General features: G+C 40.0%; 1 protein-coding gene across 1 annotated transcript; it reads left to right on the top strand.

Moving 5' to 3' along the window:
- The first annotated feature begins 306 nt into the window (after positions 1-306).
- Positions 307-10,102, top strand: fgf7 (fibroblast growth factor 7). The gene is made up of 3 exons (XM_036544520.1): positions 307-736; positions 9,425-9,531; positions 9,668-10,102. The coding sequence occupies exons 1-3, from the start codon at positions 451-453 to the stop codon at positions 9,884-9,886; spliced, it is 612 nt and encodes a 203-aa protein (XP_036400413.1). The 5' UTR covers positions 307-450; the 3' UTR covers positions 9,887-10,102.
- The last annotated feature ends 2,886 nt before the right edge of the window (positions 10,103-12,988 follow it).

Below are 12,988 nucleotides of genomic sequence, written 5' to 3'. Positions count from 1 at the left end.
TGAAACTGTGGAAAAAAAGGGGTTGGCAGCTTTTGAAGACTGTTTGTTTTGTTGCACGAGCGTGATGGCCACTCTCGTGACAACAGTGTGATGCCGCAGTCTTGGTAAAAGCACCGGGGACCTGCTCTGTCTCCCGCAGCTTTCCCGCTCGCCGGACCGCCGTCCCACACAGCGAGGATGCGTCCATCACTGGACAGTCGTCTCCCACACCGCGTGCCGACAGCGTAGACGACAAGCGGGGATTAAAAACAGACTGCGCCTCCGAGCCCAGTCAAGGTTGAGTCACAGACAGTGCAACAACAAGTTTCACCATTTCGTCCCAGAAGACCTCCTCGAGCGAGAGAAAGGCCAGGTCACGGACCTAGCAGCAAAAGACTGCTCTTTTTTATTTTTTTTAAGTTGATTTTTTTTCAGCATGTTGCTCGTGAACACCCTTTGCATTGCATTATAATGCGCATATGGATGCTGAAATGGAACCTGCCAAATTTGCTCTCTGGACTGTACTTGCACATGATCTTTCTAGTGGGCAGTGTGTGTTTAGCTTGCAGTGATAGGACTCCAGAGCAACTGGCTGCAATTATGAACTGTTCCAAACATGAACGGCACACCAGAAATTATGACTATATGGAGGGAGGGGATGTACGAATCAGACAGCTTTTCAGCAGGACGCAGTGGTTTCTCACCATCGACGAGTACGGCAATATCAACGGGACGCAAGATCCAACAAACTGCTACAGTAAGTGCCCTTATTTTATTCAAATATTCATGAGGAGCTTGTGCAATTATACATTGGGCTTGATTTGTTCAATTTGGTTTTTCACAGTCTAATATAAATATACTGTATAAATACCATGTAGACAGTAGTGTTCATTGGAGGTATTAGAAAATGCTCATCTTCAGGTAAACCTGGAAAATCTAACACACAAATGTATAAAAAAAATGCAGTAACATTTAAAGTGATGTATCAATACTGTCCATTTCCCTTGATATGTAAACCTAGAAAATCAAATGATTTCAATCGATATCAAGGGAAAAGTCATTGATCAACTGATATCATGGAAAAACATCAGTCATTCAGCCTCTTGCATGTGTAGTTTTTATGCAGCTTTGTTGCTGTCATGTGTTGAATTGATGGGGCAGTTCAAAGAAAGTATGAGCCCTGACATCATTGGTTACTTTGCTGGCTTTTGAAGTAATCATGACTCCTTGGAATATAACAATAAAAGTAACACATGGGATTTCTTCCCACTGTGTTGTTATTGCACAATGTTCCCGTCAGTGCAATCAGACAGTTAATAAATGGGTCATGCGTTTCAGTTAAAAGAGCACAGACGTGCTAAATGACAGCAATAAAAGAAAACAGGTGTCCGGCTTGGCGAGGCAAACTTTCACATTCTAAACAAAGACCCTAATCAAGTAAACAAATATGCTGCCTATTAGAGGCTCCTATTAAATCACGTCTGAGTGTATTTGCTCAGGTCGGCGCAAGTCGTTCTGAAGAAAGCTTTGGTGACAGCTTCTCAGCGCATGAAACATTAAGATTAGTGGTGCCACTTTCCTAGATAGGAACCACGTTCGAAGACATAGTACAGTAGTAACTCCATTCAGTTGCTTATCCTTGGATTGATTTAGATTGATGTAAGTCTGTGGTGGTCTGGACTGTGTCTTGAACACCTAGTCAGTATAGCACCTGTTATTTCCATAGAGCTACATTCTTCTTGGCTGTGGGAAAGGGCAATCTTAAGGTTGAACTTTCTAACCATATCAAGATGTTGAACATTTGAATCACACATATATCTTCGTGTTGTTGGTTTTGGCAGTATATGTAAAAAATAAGGCAACAATACAAGCCTGTTTCAGTATGTCTGTGTCCCGGCCTACTCCGATGTTCTATTACATAGCAAATCAAGTAAATGAAAAAATTACAGTCAGTGAAATACTGTAGAGCACAGCATACAAAGCATGTTCAACCCATAGATTAAACTGAGCCACTCAATGGGGGTGGGGGGAGGGGGGCTTTCCTGTTTGTCCCTAATTTGTGGAACAAATCTGAGCAAGTTCCAGGCTACAACTTTGTTACTTACACAACAGTACAAATTGTGCCGTCATCCAAGATAAACAAAAACTGTTCTGTAAAAAATGAGGGAAAAAATGTAATACTAGTCCCTATGGAGCTAGCGTATTTGCCCTAAGCCTCTTAAATGGGACGTATAACACACATGTGTATGTTTACCCCACAGCCATAATAATACAAGGTAAAACATCAACCTAATCACTGGCCATTAACCTTTGAAAGGTCCCAGTGTATGTGCTTTTCAGTACTAACGTTGAACAGGTTAGTTATACCTGTGGGTTAAATTATAGGGAGGTAAAGTTATATCCATAGGTTAAAATGGTCTTAAAACGAGCTTTAAAACATGCAACAGACCCATGTCTTCTCCATAAATTACTTTCACATTTCCATTGACCTCACCACAGTGCCTTGGGATGGACTACGCTAAGTTTTCTAACCGGTATTACACAATTCAGCTCCATGCTAAGTGGAAACAGCACTGCAATCACAAAGCGAGGACTTAAAAACAAAGATAGACAAACCGCACAAAGGACTTAAAGACGGCCATCGTCCTCTTGTATCTCACTAAGTGTCTGCCCTGAAGAATGTTGGCGTGACAGAGAGCGTCTCTTGTGTAGACGGAAAAGAGGCTTGCGTAACAAATGGCGTGTGGCGTGGAGAAGTGGAGCAACTGATACACCCAAATGTGTCTGACAATTGCACGCACAACATACACGGAAATATAGAGGGGGCCTTTGAAGGGACCAGCGTGAAGTATAAATTCATCTAATAAATCTTCCATTCATATTTTGCTGGCTATGCGCACAAGCCCCAAATAGTCCACTGCACGCATAAACATTTGAAAACAAAGGGGACAAACAACATGAGGCAAATACTCAGCAGGGCCTGCTCATGCTGTCATAATGTCATCATTCCCCTTTATAAGTAAAAACTAATTCCTTAGCAATGTATTGTGCTTTCCCATCATATTGTTTCAAAATTGTTTTGCTTGCACCATAAAAAATGTTACAAAGGAAAAAAAGTGCATCATTCAGGGCACTGTGAGAACATAGGAACGCCTCTGTATGCCTCTATATTAAAACTGCTGATAGCGTGTGGCAGTGTTTGTGTGTGCATGCGAATGCGTGCGAGTGTGTGTGTGTGTGTGTCATTCATACGTGGGTATGTGCATGCGTGTGCGTGCATGCATGTGCGCGGGCGTGCGTGGGTGTCTTTGCATGCGTGTGGGCCCCGCATATGTGGGTGTGCATACATACTGTATGTGCATGCATGTGCGTGTGTGTGGTACCATAGCCATGCCTTTTGTCACCTGCTTTGTGGACTTCAGCAGCTGGAGATTCACCTTTAAACCTTAAGCCATATAGAACTGGCATGCCTAAAATCCAGCAACAGAACCAGAAGAATTAGTAAGCAGCGCTAACAGCAGAATATATTTACAGGGTAGGTGTCAGCCATACTGGTTGGAAGGTTGTCCAAATTACAATGTTAAAACAATTTGACAATTTTTGGCCATGTAATGCTTTCGCTAATGGATTGTATTTTAATCCGCAGTTAAAAAGTCAGACTTAATAAACATTTCAAACTACTAACACGTGCAACTTTATGAGCGGCACGGCTGCGGAGATTGCAGAGTAAATAACCAACACAAAAAGGACGTCTACAACAAACACAGCATAAGGTAAAGTCAACAGCATCTAACCAAAGCCAGGGGTGAATTCTAGACAGCCATTCATAATTTGGACTCATTCTGTCATTGCCCCCCTAAGTATCACATCTCCATATTTACACAAACAGTGCGTTTTCTGTCAAAGTTGATGTATTATCTGGAAAATATCCACACATGCCATGGATTTGATTACAGACTGTGTAGTCTTCAGTGCATAGGCTTAAACAGGGCTTTGCATGCAAACCTACACTCCGCAGTCAGCTCACTATTTGGCTATTACCAGTGTCCTGTAAACAACGTCTGGGGCCAATAGCTTTCTTCTGATTTTTATCAAAAAGCTGTTTCGTAACTAATCTATATGTTGCCTCTACATGTTATTTGTTTCCGAAAATAACCACAAATGCCACAAAATCATTTATGCTGAGAGGATCGGAGACAAAATATCTCGATGAAAATCACAATGGGTCTCACCCTCACCCAAGGAAATATTTAATGTCCTTGAGCATTACCCATGTTGAATTATACAATCAACTGACAAATATAAGGACAGCTTGTTCCCAACAGGAGTTAAAGAGCACATGAAATAGGCCGTTGAGAATCCATGCACAGTGCACAGACGTGGAACGTTATGTAATGCAATATTCTGTAAATGAAGAAAAATTAACAATTTGTTCCTGTTTGTTGCGCACCAAGCCGCTCGGAAACCCTTAAACGCCCCACAGCCTCAGTCACATGAAATAAAGAGGTTTTCACCGGGACGTGCAAAGTGGATTAGACTTCCGCGGGTGCTGCTCTCCCGTTCCTGGCCGACAAGTATCAGTTGCTCCTCAGAGGTCTTCAACGGACATCCTTAACAAGAGCCAAATCAAAGCAAGGTGGATTCCGACTCTATCCAAGGAGGACAGAATTAAGGATCACCCACAAATTAGTTTGCTTAGCCAGAGGCTGGGCCAAAACGCTGAGGTAAATTTGTTCAAGCTGGGGAAAGCCGTGCGGAGCTGCCCCCACAAAGCAGAGTGGAGTTAACATTTGTAACCCACATGTGCGCGCCAGTGTCTCCCTATATCCGCTAAACAGTTGCAGTCACTGTAACATGAAACAGTGATAAAGGAGATGTTGTGTGACACTGGTGAGAGGTGCACCTCAGAGGCATCCATCACTAGCTTTAGCAGCACGCAACCTTGTGAGAAATGCTAACAGGTAAAACTCATAGCCATCCTTCATGTCCTTTAAAGAGTGACTGAATAGCAGCAGGACGTTGGTGTGAAGCATACATATGGGTAAATCTAAAACCACAAGAAGGCTCCATTAACGTCATATTGTACATGATCGATTTTAGCATCATGTATTAGTTTAAACAACACATATAGTAGACATACTCATATATATATTTTAGATAAACTTAGTAATATTTTTTCATTATGTATCTATTGAATAAAATAAATAGACGCAGCTATGACACATGACAGATCCTAATTGCTGTTAAAAGTTAAAATGGGAATGAAACATGAAAGTTCTTATGAGATCAGGGAAACAATCTCCTGAGCTCAGGAGTGCAAAGGAACACATGTCTTTGATAGAGAGATGGAACTGAAACATCTCAATACACGAGTATATCAAATACCGCTGAGACTGTCCAGCGCAGAATCACTTAAAAAGAAACATGAACACATCACGAGAGCCAACAATTAAGCTGAAGTGTAGACATCAAAGACAGCTCCCTCGACCGCCTGTTTAAATGCATCTCTCACCATGCTTCATAAAGAGGTGGCTATTTGGAGGGTAAGGCCTGCGACTAAACAGAGGCAGAGCCAACAGCTTCAGGGGGAACGAGAGAAAAAAAAAGGGGGGGGGGGGCTGGACGGGGGCTGGCTTGTAAAATGCCACAGACATTAGTCTTCCGGAGAGGCCATTCCCCGAACGCTCGCAGACCTCTAGCATGCTAAACCAATTTAATCCCCAATACTCTGCAAGCACATGTGCCACTTACTCACAGAGCATGATGGGACAGAGCAGCAAGTCTCGCACTTCACCGCACACGCTGACCCAGGACTGCGACGAGGTTGTCCCATCGAGGCATCGTGCCTGGTAAAAGCGTCCTCACGTTACTTGCTTTTTGGGTCAATTAGTGGTGTTTCCAGCTCTACAGGAACTCAAGCGCTGTACCCTCTGTACAGCTAAATTATGCTGCTTTGTCATACTCCAAATTTAGTGTATTATGAATTACTGGTTTAATGCAACCGGGCTCAAATGTCTTTTAATCAGATTAATACTGGGATTAGGGTGACACTTGCACCACAGTGCCAATTCAAGGTCATGCATGTTTGTAGTGTGTGTCTGAGCTAACAAGGTGTTACCTTACTCTGATCTGAAGTTCCCAGTGCCTCAAGCCCACCCATCAGGCAAAAGGACTGAGTGCAGTTTTGCATTAAACTGACAGCCTTTCACACACCTGATCAGCACATTCTTTGTTCTTTCAATTAAAAGACTATTTTTTTCCTTTTTATAGAATGACCCAAGGTGGCCTTTAGCCTCACCAAAGGCTCTCTGAATTGTACTGACACATAACCAGCAGTATGTATTCATTTCTAAATTCTAGATCGAACATTTAGAATCATCAGAATGGTGACATCTACGTTGTATTTCATGTTACAGTATTTTAACAGCATTAACAAGGCTCCTTTTCATCTTTTGTAGTCAAAACAGAAACAAAGTTATGCCATATTGGCATACCATCCCACCAAAATACAGTTACCTCATAGTAGCATTCCAGGGTATCTCTCAGAAATACAGTTACCACATATTAGTGTTCCATCTCACAGAAAAAGTTACCTCATACTGGTATTCCAGAGTATCTCACAGTAATACACTTAGCCCATATCTGATTACCCAGGGCATCTCACAGAAATGATGACCTCATACAACAGTTGTATAACAAACCAGGGAATCACATTGATGCTTCAGCATTGATAGATTGTTCATTTCAGCCTGTCGTGTGTATTGTAATGAGGTTAATATCAGTTTAATTAATACATTCTAAAGGTAACCATTCCAGAGTTCTTTTTGAGAAAGAGGTTGTATCCAAAGAGGAATACATCATCTCAGTGAAGAATAATCAGTTATAGTTGTCAAGATGATTAACTGGTCAAAGCAAAGGAATATTCAATAGGGAGAACTTCCTTAGAAAATTTAGGGTAAATTGTACAGATTATAGTTCATTTACATCAATAAAAGGGACATGTTCCCTTCTTTGTGACAGGTTATAATGGCTTGTATAATAGATGCTTGTGATAATTTGTCTTGTTTTTTGTTGACAATAAAGGTTTCACCATGTATGTAATGCCATACAAATGTATAGTTTGGACACAATTTTAATATAATGGAACCTTCATTTACGTTAAACCATTTTTGAGGAAATCAAGTCTTTGATGTCGGAAAATAGGTGACGATCTTAGATAATCAAGCTGTCACTGTGTGACTAGAAGTGTATTGTTCGAAGAGAGTGTAAATTTTCTTTGAATTACAGGGCTGTAGCAATTTTATTAGTGTTGTAGTCTTTGCAACTTTTGTTTTGTGAGAATAATACATACCATCTGATATTGTTCATGTACAACAAGCCAGTAAATTAGAGAATGATTTGTTTGTCTTTTTCCTATAAAACAAAATTACCCTTTACGCTGGTAATGAAACATGTCTGTATTGCTAAATGCTTTGTTTAAGTTGATTCAGTTGCATGGTCATTGCACTGATCACAGAACAGCTTTACAGAAGTAAAGGAAATATAGGTATAAAGGTGTCACCTTTGTCAAAATGTCAATCATAAATGATTTCTGGATTGACGTGTTCCGCGCCATTTCTTAATTGACAGCATGTGAGCATGAAAAGAACAATCGTAGGGTTTTACTCGAAAATTCATAAACAGTTCATATGAAAGTAATTTCACTCAGACAGCTTGTGGTTTTGCCTAAAATGCTATATATGCGTGTGTGTGTGGGTGTGTGGGTGTGTGTGTGTGTGTGTGTGTGTGTGTGTGTGTGTGTGTGTGTGTGTGTGTGTGAGAGATGTAAGAACAGACGACGAGCATTACTTTTTAAACATGTGAGCCAAAACAGAACAGAAAAAGGCTGAATGCATGCTTCGAGTCTTCAGCACAGACCCACAAGATCTGATTCCTGAAGGCTATGCAGTGTCTCTTCCTCAGATGTGACAGCGGGGTAGAGACTGAGACAGACAGTTGGGCAGAGTGTGAGGTATGCCTTTCAGTTTCACAGGATTTCAGACTAATAGGATCAGAAAGACTAATAGAGCAATGATGCAACACAGTTCTCCGACACTAAATTCAGCTTGATTTTCTTTAGATGAGGAAGCTGGACTGAAATGACCCACATATTCATGATGATTCATGATGCCTCGCTCAGCATTTCATGACTTTCGCAAGTTGTGCTTGTATTTCTGAGCTCGTATCATGAATGTGCAATGAGTGGTCAGTGGGAATGCAGAGTGGTTCATTATCAGATGTTTACAGATTAGCCTGACACTGGAGTCTTACTTTATCACCGATGGTCACCAAAGGTTCTCTATGATAAGCGTGGCAATCTGAACTGGGAAGATGATTGGTTTTGATAAACAGAAATAAAATGTACCAGATTTTAAATACTTTTTCTTACTTTTTCTCAACTTTTCATACTCCAATATGTTTGTATAATTCAATAATACAGTTTAAATAAGCATTCCCTTTAGGGTTTTTTTTTTTATTAGAAAGGCCAAAATAAAACAGAGCACTGGAGTTTTGAGAAAGTTTTTTCTTTTAATCTCCAGTTTGAAATTCTATCTCCACCGCAAGTCAAAACATCACTGAATGACTGACTTCGGACTCAAAACTTTGGAGGAAGCCACAAAAAAATGCTCTGAAGCAAAATGAATTCATACAAGAGCCACCAAAGAGGGAAATAAAGAACATTTGCTTTGTAAGGAGGGGATGCCTGGTCTGGCCTCGAGAGCAGCAGGACATTTTTTTTTGAAAGATTGAAAAAGGAGATGAGTTCAGAGTGCCAAGCTTTTTATGACTACAAACATTTAAGGGAAGCTTGATGAATCACACAGTTGCACAACTTAATCTCTAACCGCTTCGCCAAAGAACATGACACTAAAGGAAACTTTATGGAAGTAACAGTCATAGCTCATCATTAACGTCCGTACTATTGTTATTATTACTGTAAATTAATAGCGTCGTGGTTCCCTGTCGCGAGGATGAATTCCCCGAAGGCTTCGCATCCTGGTCTGTCCAAACGATCGCGGTACACGGCACGTCAGGCTGAAAGTGTGCGTGTTTGGAAATAAATTGTCGGGCCGACCCGTGCGCCCGGCGCCTCTCCGTGTACGCACTTGAGGTCCGGCCCGAGATCCGGGACATAGCGTGCAAAGCAGATGGGAAGGGGGCAGCCTTTTCCTCCGCCCTCGGGGAGCGCTCCTTAATCTGCTCTCCATATGTGCAGTCGCATGAGCTGCGGTTTCGGCAGTGGCCACCCAAACCATTTAACAACTTTAGAACGAAACCAGAGGCACCGCAGAAAAGATTCACGGCAACAGCCCCATCCTGTTTGGGTTTTTTTTTTCCTTTTTCACCTCTAATGAAGATAGTTGCTAAGCAAGGGCCTGGTGTCTGATATTGTGATTTATTGCAGGTATTCTCGAAATCCGGACAGTCTCTGAAGGGGGTGTGCTGGCCATTAAAGGGGTGAAAAGCCAGTATTACATATCTATGAACAGGACTGGCGTTCTGCAAGGGAAGGTAAATACCACATAGCATGTGACAAACTTCAATTGTGAAATGACTGACACAGACACACCTACACACTGTAAAGCTATCACCCTGTGACTCCTTTCAAGGCCATACAGTGTAACGGCATCTCTGTCTTTCATTGCAGAAGACCTACAACGAAAACTGCAACTTCAAGGAGGTTTTCCTAGAAAACTACTTCAACGCTTACTCCTCCGCAAAATGGACTAAACAGAATGGCAAAGAAATGTTCATTGCGCTGTCACAGAAAGGCCGGCCACTGAGGGGCAGAAAGACCCGGAAGGAGAACATATCATCTCACTTCATACCCATGAAATGCAAAGAAGAAGAGAGGCGCATGGACTGAAGCCATGGGGGTTGCCCGAAACAGTGAATCGGGTACATGGCCACGCCTCTTCCAGTTCCTACAACAGGCACAGTTGATACACAGTTCAGTCACACTTAGTTCAAACACTGCCTGTTAACTGCTGACAAACAGGTACCCAATCTGATCATTCGTTATTAGCAATATTTTTGATGGCTAGTAAACAGGTACAAAGCGACCCAATGGCATGAACCATTATTAACGGCATGAAATTTGTTTAGAAACTATTATTGTAGGATCAGTTCTCAGAGTTGTTGTTTTGAATTAATGCTGTATTAAACTCACATAATAATGTCTTGTTAATTACCTCGTTATTACCTTAACAAAACGTTTGATACCTGTTTACTGCCTGCTTACCATCTGTTCATTTATTAATTTCAAAATAACACATACAGTGAATAATTAAAACTAAGTGAGGCCAATCAATCTACATTCAATCTGCCCTAACATGGAGAAAAACATTTATTCAGAAGTTGAGAGGAAGCTGTTTGTTCTATCATCACATTTAAAACTACAATGAGCTGGGTAACAGTCATAGCCAGAGAACAGTACTGGTATGGGGAAAAGTGCGTCAATGAATTTAGGAGATTTATAAATATTGTAAATAAACAAATGACAAGTCACACTATTTGGCATATCCACACTTACAAGGTGGAAATCAAATAGACTTTTCTTCAAACAAATCTAATAAAATGTCATTGTTAAAGTCTGATGTTTTTTTTTTTTGATAAGTTTTGAAAATATTCTTGTCATTTTTAGTCTTTTTTTATAAAATATTAACAACTGTAACATATGAATGAATGCAAATAATATTTCTATTCAAATACAGAGTGTGTGAGAGCAATATTTAAAATTTGTGATCATATTCCTTCTTGTACTATGGAGTTTTTCATACAGCAGATCACAATGAGCACCAGAGAGGGGGGTACAGTAAGGCATTGACAATCATTTCTTCTCAATGACACCATCCTCATCATCACTATGAGGATCACTATTATATATACATTATGTTTTTAACTGTAAAAACACCAAAACATACAACAATCCTCTTTTCAATCAAAAAGGTTTTTAACATAAAGACAGGCACTGAGTTGTATAAGGCAGTATGAAATGAGGAAAAAGTGGATAAATCACATTAGTGAAATTCATGCATTCAGCAAACATGTTAATGTACGTTTACATACCTTTTGAGAGAACACTAAGTAATATTCCACAAAATCTCAGAAAAAAAATTGATGCTGGGGGTACAGCAGTCAGTTTAGAGTAACTACTGAAACATTGAATTTATAAGCTATATTTACTGAGTCACAAATTTTGTTTCTCTTAAAATTATCCACATACATGAAACAAAATACTAAATAAGACCTAATGCTGTTCTTAAATGCACAGAACATTTGCCCTCTTGTCCATTTTAAATTAGTCATGACTGTGTTCAATACTTTATTTAATTTAGCAGACATTTAAACAACATGCCATGTTTAGAAATTTCCATGAAATAGTTTGAAGTTGCTGACATGATTTCCAAATTAAAATGGAGTGTTAACACGATTTGTCTTGCCTAAACCTTCTCCTTTAAACTTGTAAAAGTTTAAACTTTAAAACTTTTTTTTAACTTTAAACTTTACGTTAAGCACGTAAACTGTCCAGAATGGTTTCCCTGGATCTCTCTCTGTTGATTACATTCCACAGTAGTACCCATTATAGACTCACAAGAAGGTATCAACATTATATTCACAAGGGCACAGCCATGCAAACATTTTTTATAAACTGAACTACAAGAAAAGATTCTCATTCTCAGCAAAACTGTTAATTCTACATGCATGGAAAAAAATCTTGTATCAAGCTTTTCACCCTGTGAAACTCCTCAGCTGAGTTCAGTCTGTACATTACATAACCGCCTTTCCTTCCAATTGTGTTAAGACTCATTTGTTATTCATCATTGTTGTATGTTATTTATATTAATTTATATAAAATCCAAGTTGAGTTTTGTGTTTGGCATGTCCTTAATTTGGTGTTTTGCTATGGTTATCTGCTGTTGCTCTCCTGCAGGCACGCTCATGCTAAAAAAGAAAAACAGAGAAAGACTAGTAGTACATCATAATTGTGTCACTGTTCTGCATTATGTACTATCAACAACTCCATCAAATAGTCCTCTGTTATTTAACAAAATATTACTTAATATCTTGCTGTCACACAGCAAACTTAAAATTAAACATAAACCTTAATGTGATTTATTCTGCAGATGTCCAACATGTATGGCAATACTACTGAGTGGTACTGGGAAAAATCTGACATACCATGCTATATATAACCATGCTATACTGCATTCGAAGCTTTGATTACTGGTCCACGGTGACATCTTTTACAGCTTTTTTTTTTTTAATCATCTGCTTTGACATGTGAAAGCAGTCATCTTGAGGACAGGTGTGAAGTAGACGATTTACACTCTGAATCCAAGACCCATTTAGCCTCTCAGTTTTATTGCAGCTGTCAAGGAAACAGTCCAGGAGATTTAGGAACGGAGTAGGTGTTTAGGAAGCAAATTTCTACTCATTAGCATGTTCAAAAGAGTGATCTACAGCACAGTCCTGTTTCATCTGGCAACTCAAAGAATGAACAGCCTTCGACTCGCACCCAGGTGCTAGCAGGAACCTGAAAGCTGTCAAACCTGGTACTCCGAATATCCAACCAGCCAAGTTGCTCCTTGATTCAAGACTGCCTAGACATATAAAAACACTACAAACTAAACTAAATCACACAATAGTATAAAATGTGATCAACACTGAAAATTAAGCCATTAATACAGTCAACCTGTTTAAAAACTGAGAGATGGTCAGATGTTAGGAATGGCTCCATGTTCTCATATGTTAATATTTTAGTGACCCAGGGGAAAATAAATGTACAGATATTATTGAATCTGTACTGCTTACATCACAAGCATGTCCCAACCATCGCTGCAGTAGTTAACCCTGTGAGAACCCCTTGGCAAGGCAGTACTTGGCCACTGGGAAGTTATGTTAACAAGTAATATCTCCAACCACCTGTAAGTAAGACATCATTGTAATAGTATTTTCCAATTCGTTT

Source organism: Megalops cyprinoides, chromosome 13, assembly GCF_013368585.1.
Source record: "Megalops cyprinoides isolate fMegCyp1 chromosome 13, fMegCyp1.pri, whole genome shotgun sequence".
NCBI lineage: Eukaryota > Metazoa > Chordata > Actinopteri > Elopiformes > Megalopidae > Megalops > Megalops cyprinoides.
Note: the sequence above shows the minus strand (reverse complement) of the source record. Positions and strands in the feature narration are given on the sequence as shown.

Excerpts from the sequence above, each read along its gene's own strand:
- fgf7 (XM_036544520.1), top strand. The coding sequence starts at position 451 with ATGCGCATATGGATGCTGAAATGGAACCTGCCAAATTTGCTCTCTGGA. Across the intron at positions 737-9,424 it reads AGATCCAACAAACTGCTACA|GTATTCTCGAAATCCGGACA; the intron begins GTAAGTGCCCTT and ends GATTTATTGCAG. Across the intron at positions 9,532-9,667 it reads CTGGCGTTCTGCAAGGGAAG|AAGACCTACAACGAAAACTG; the intron begins GTAAATACCACA and ends CTTTCATTGCAG.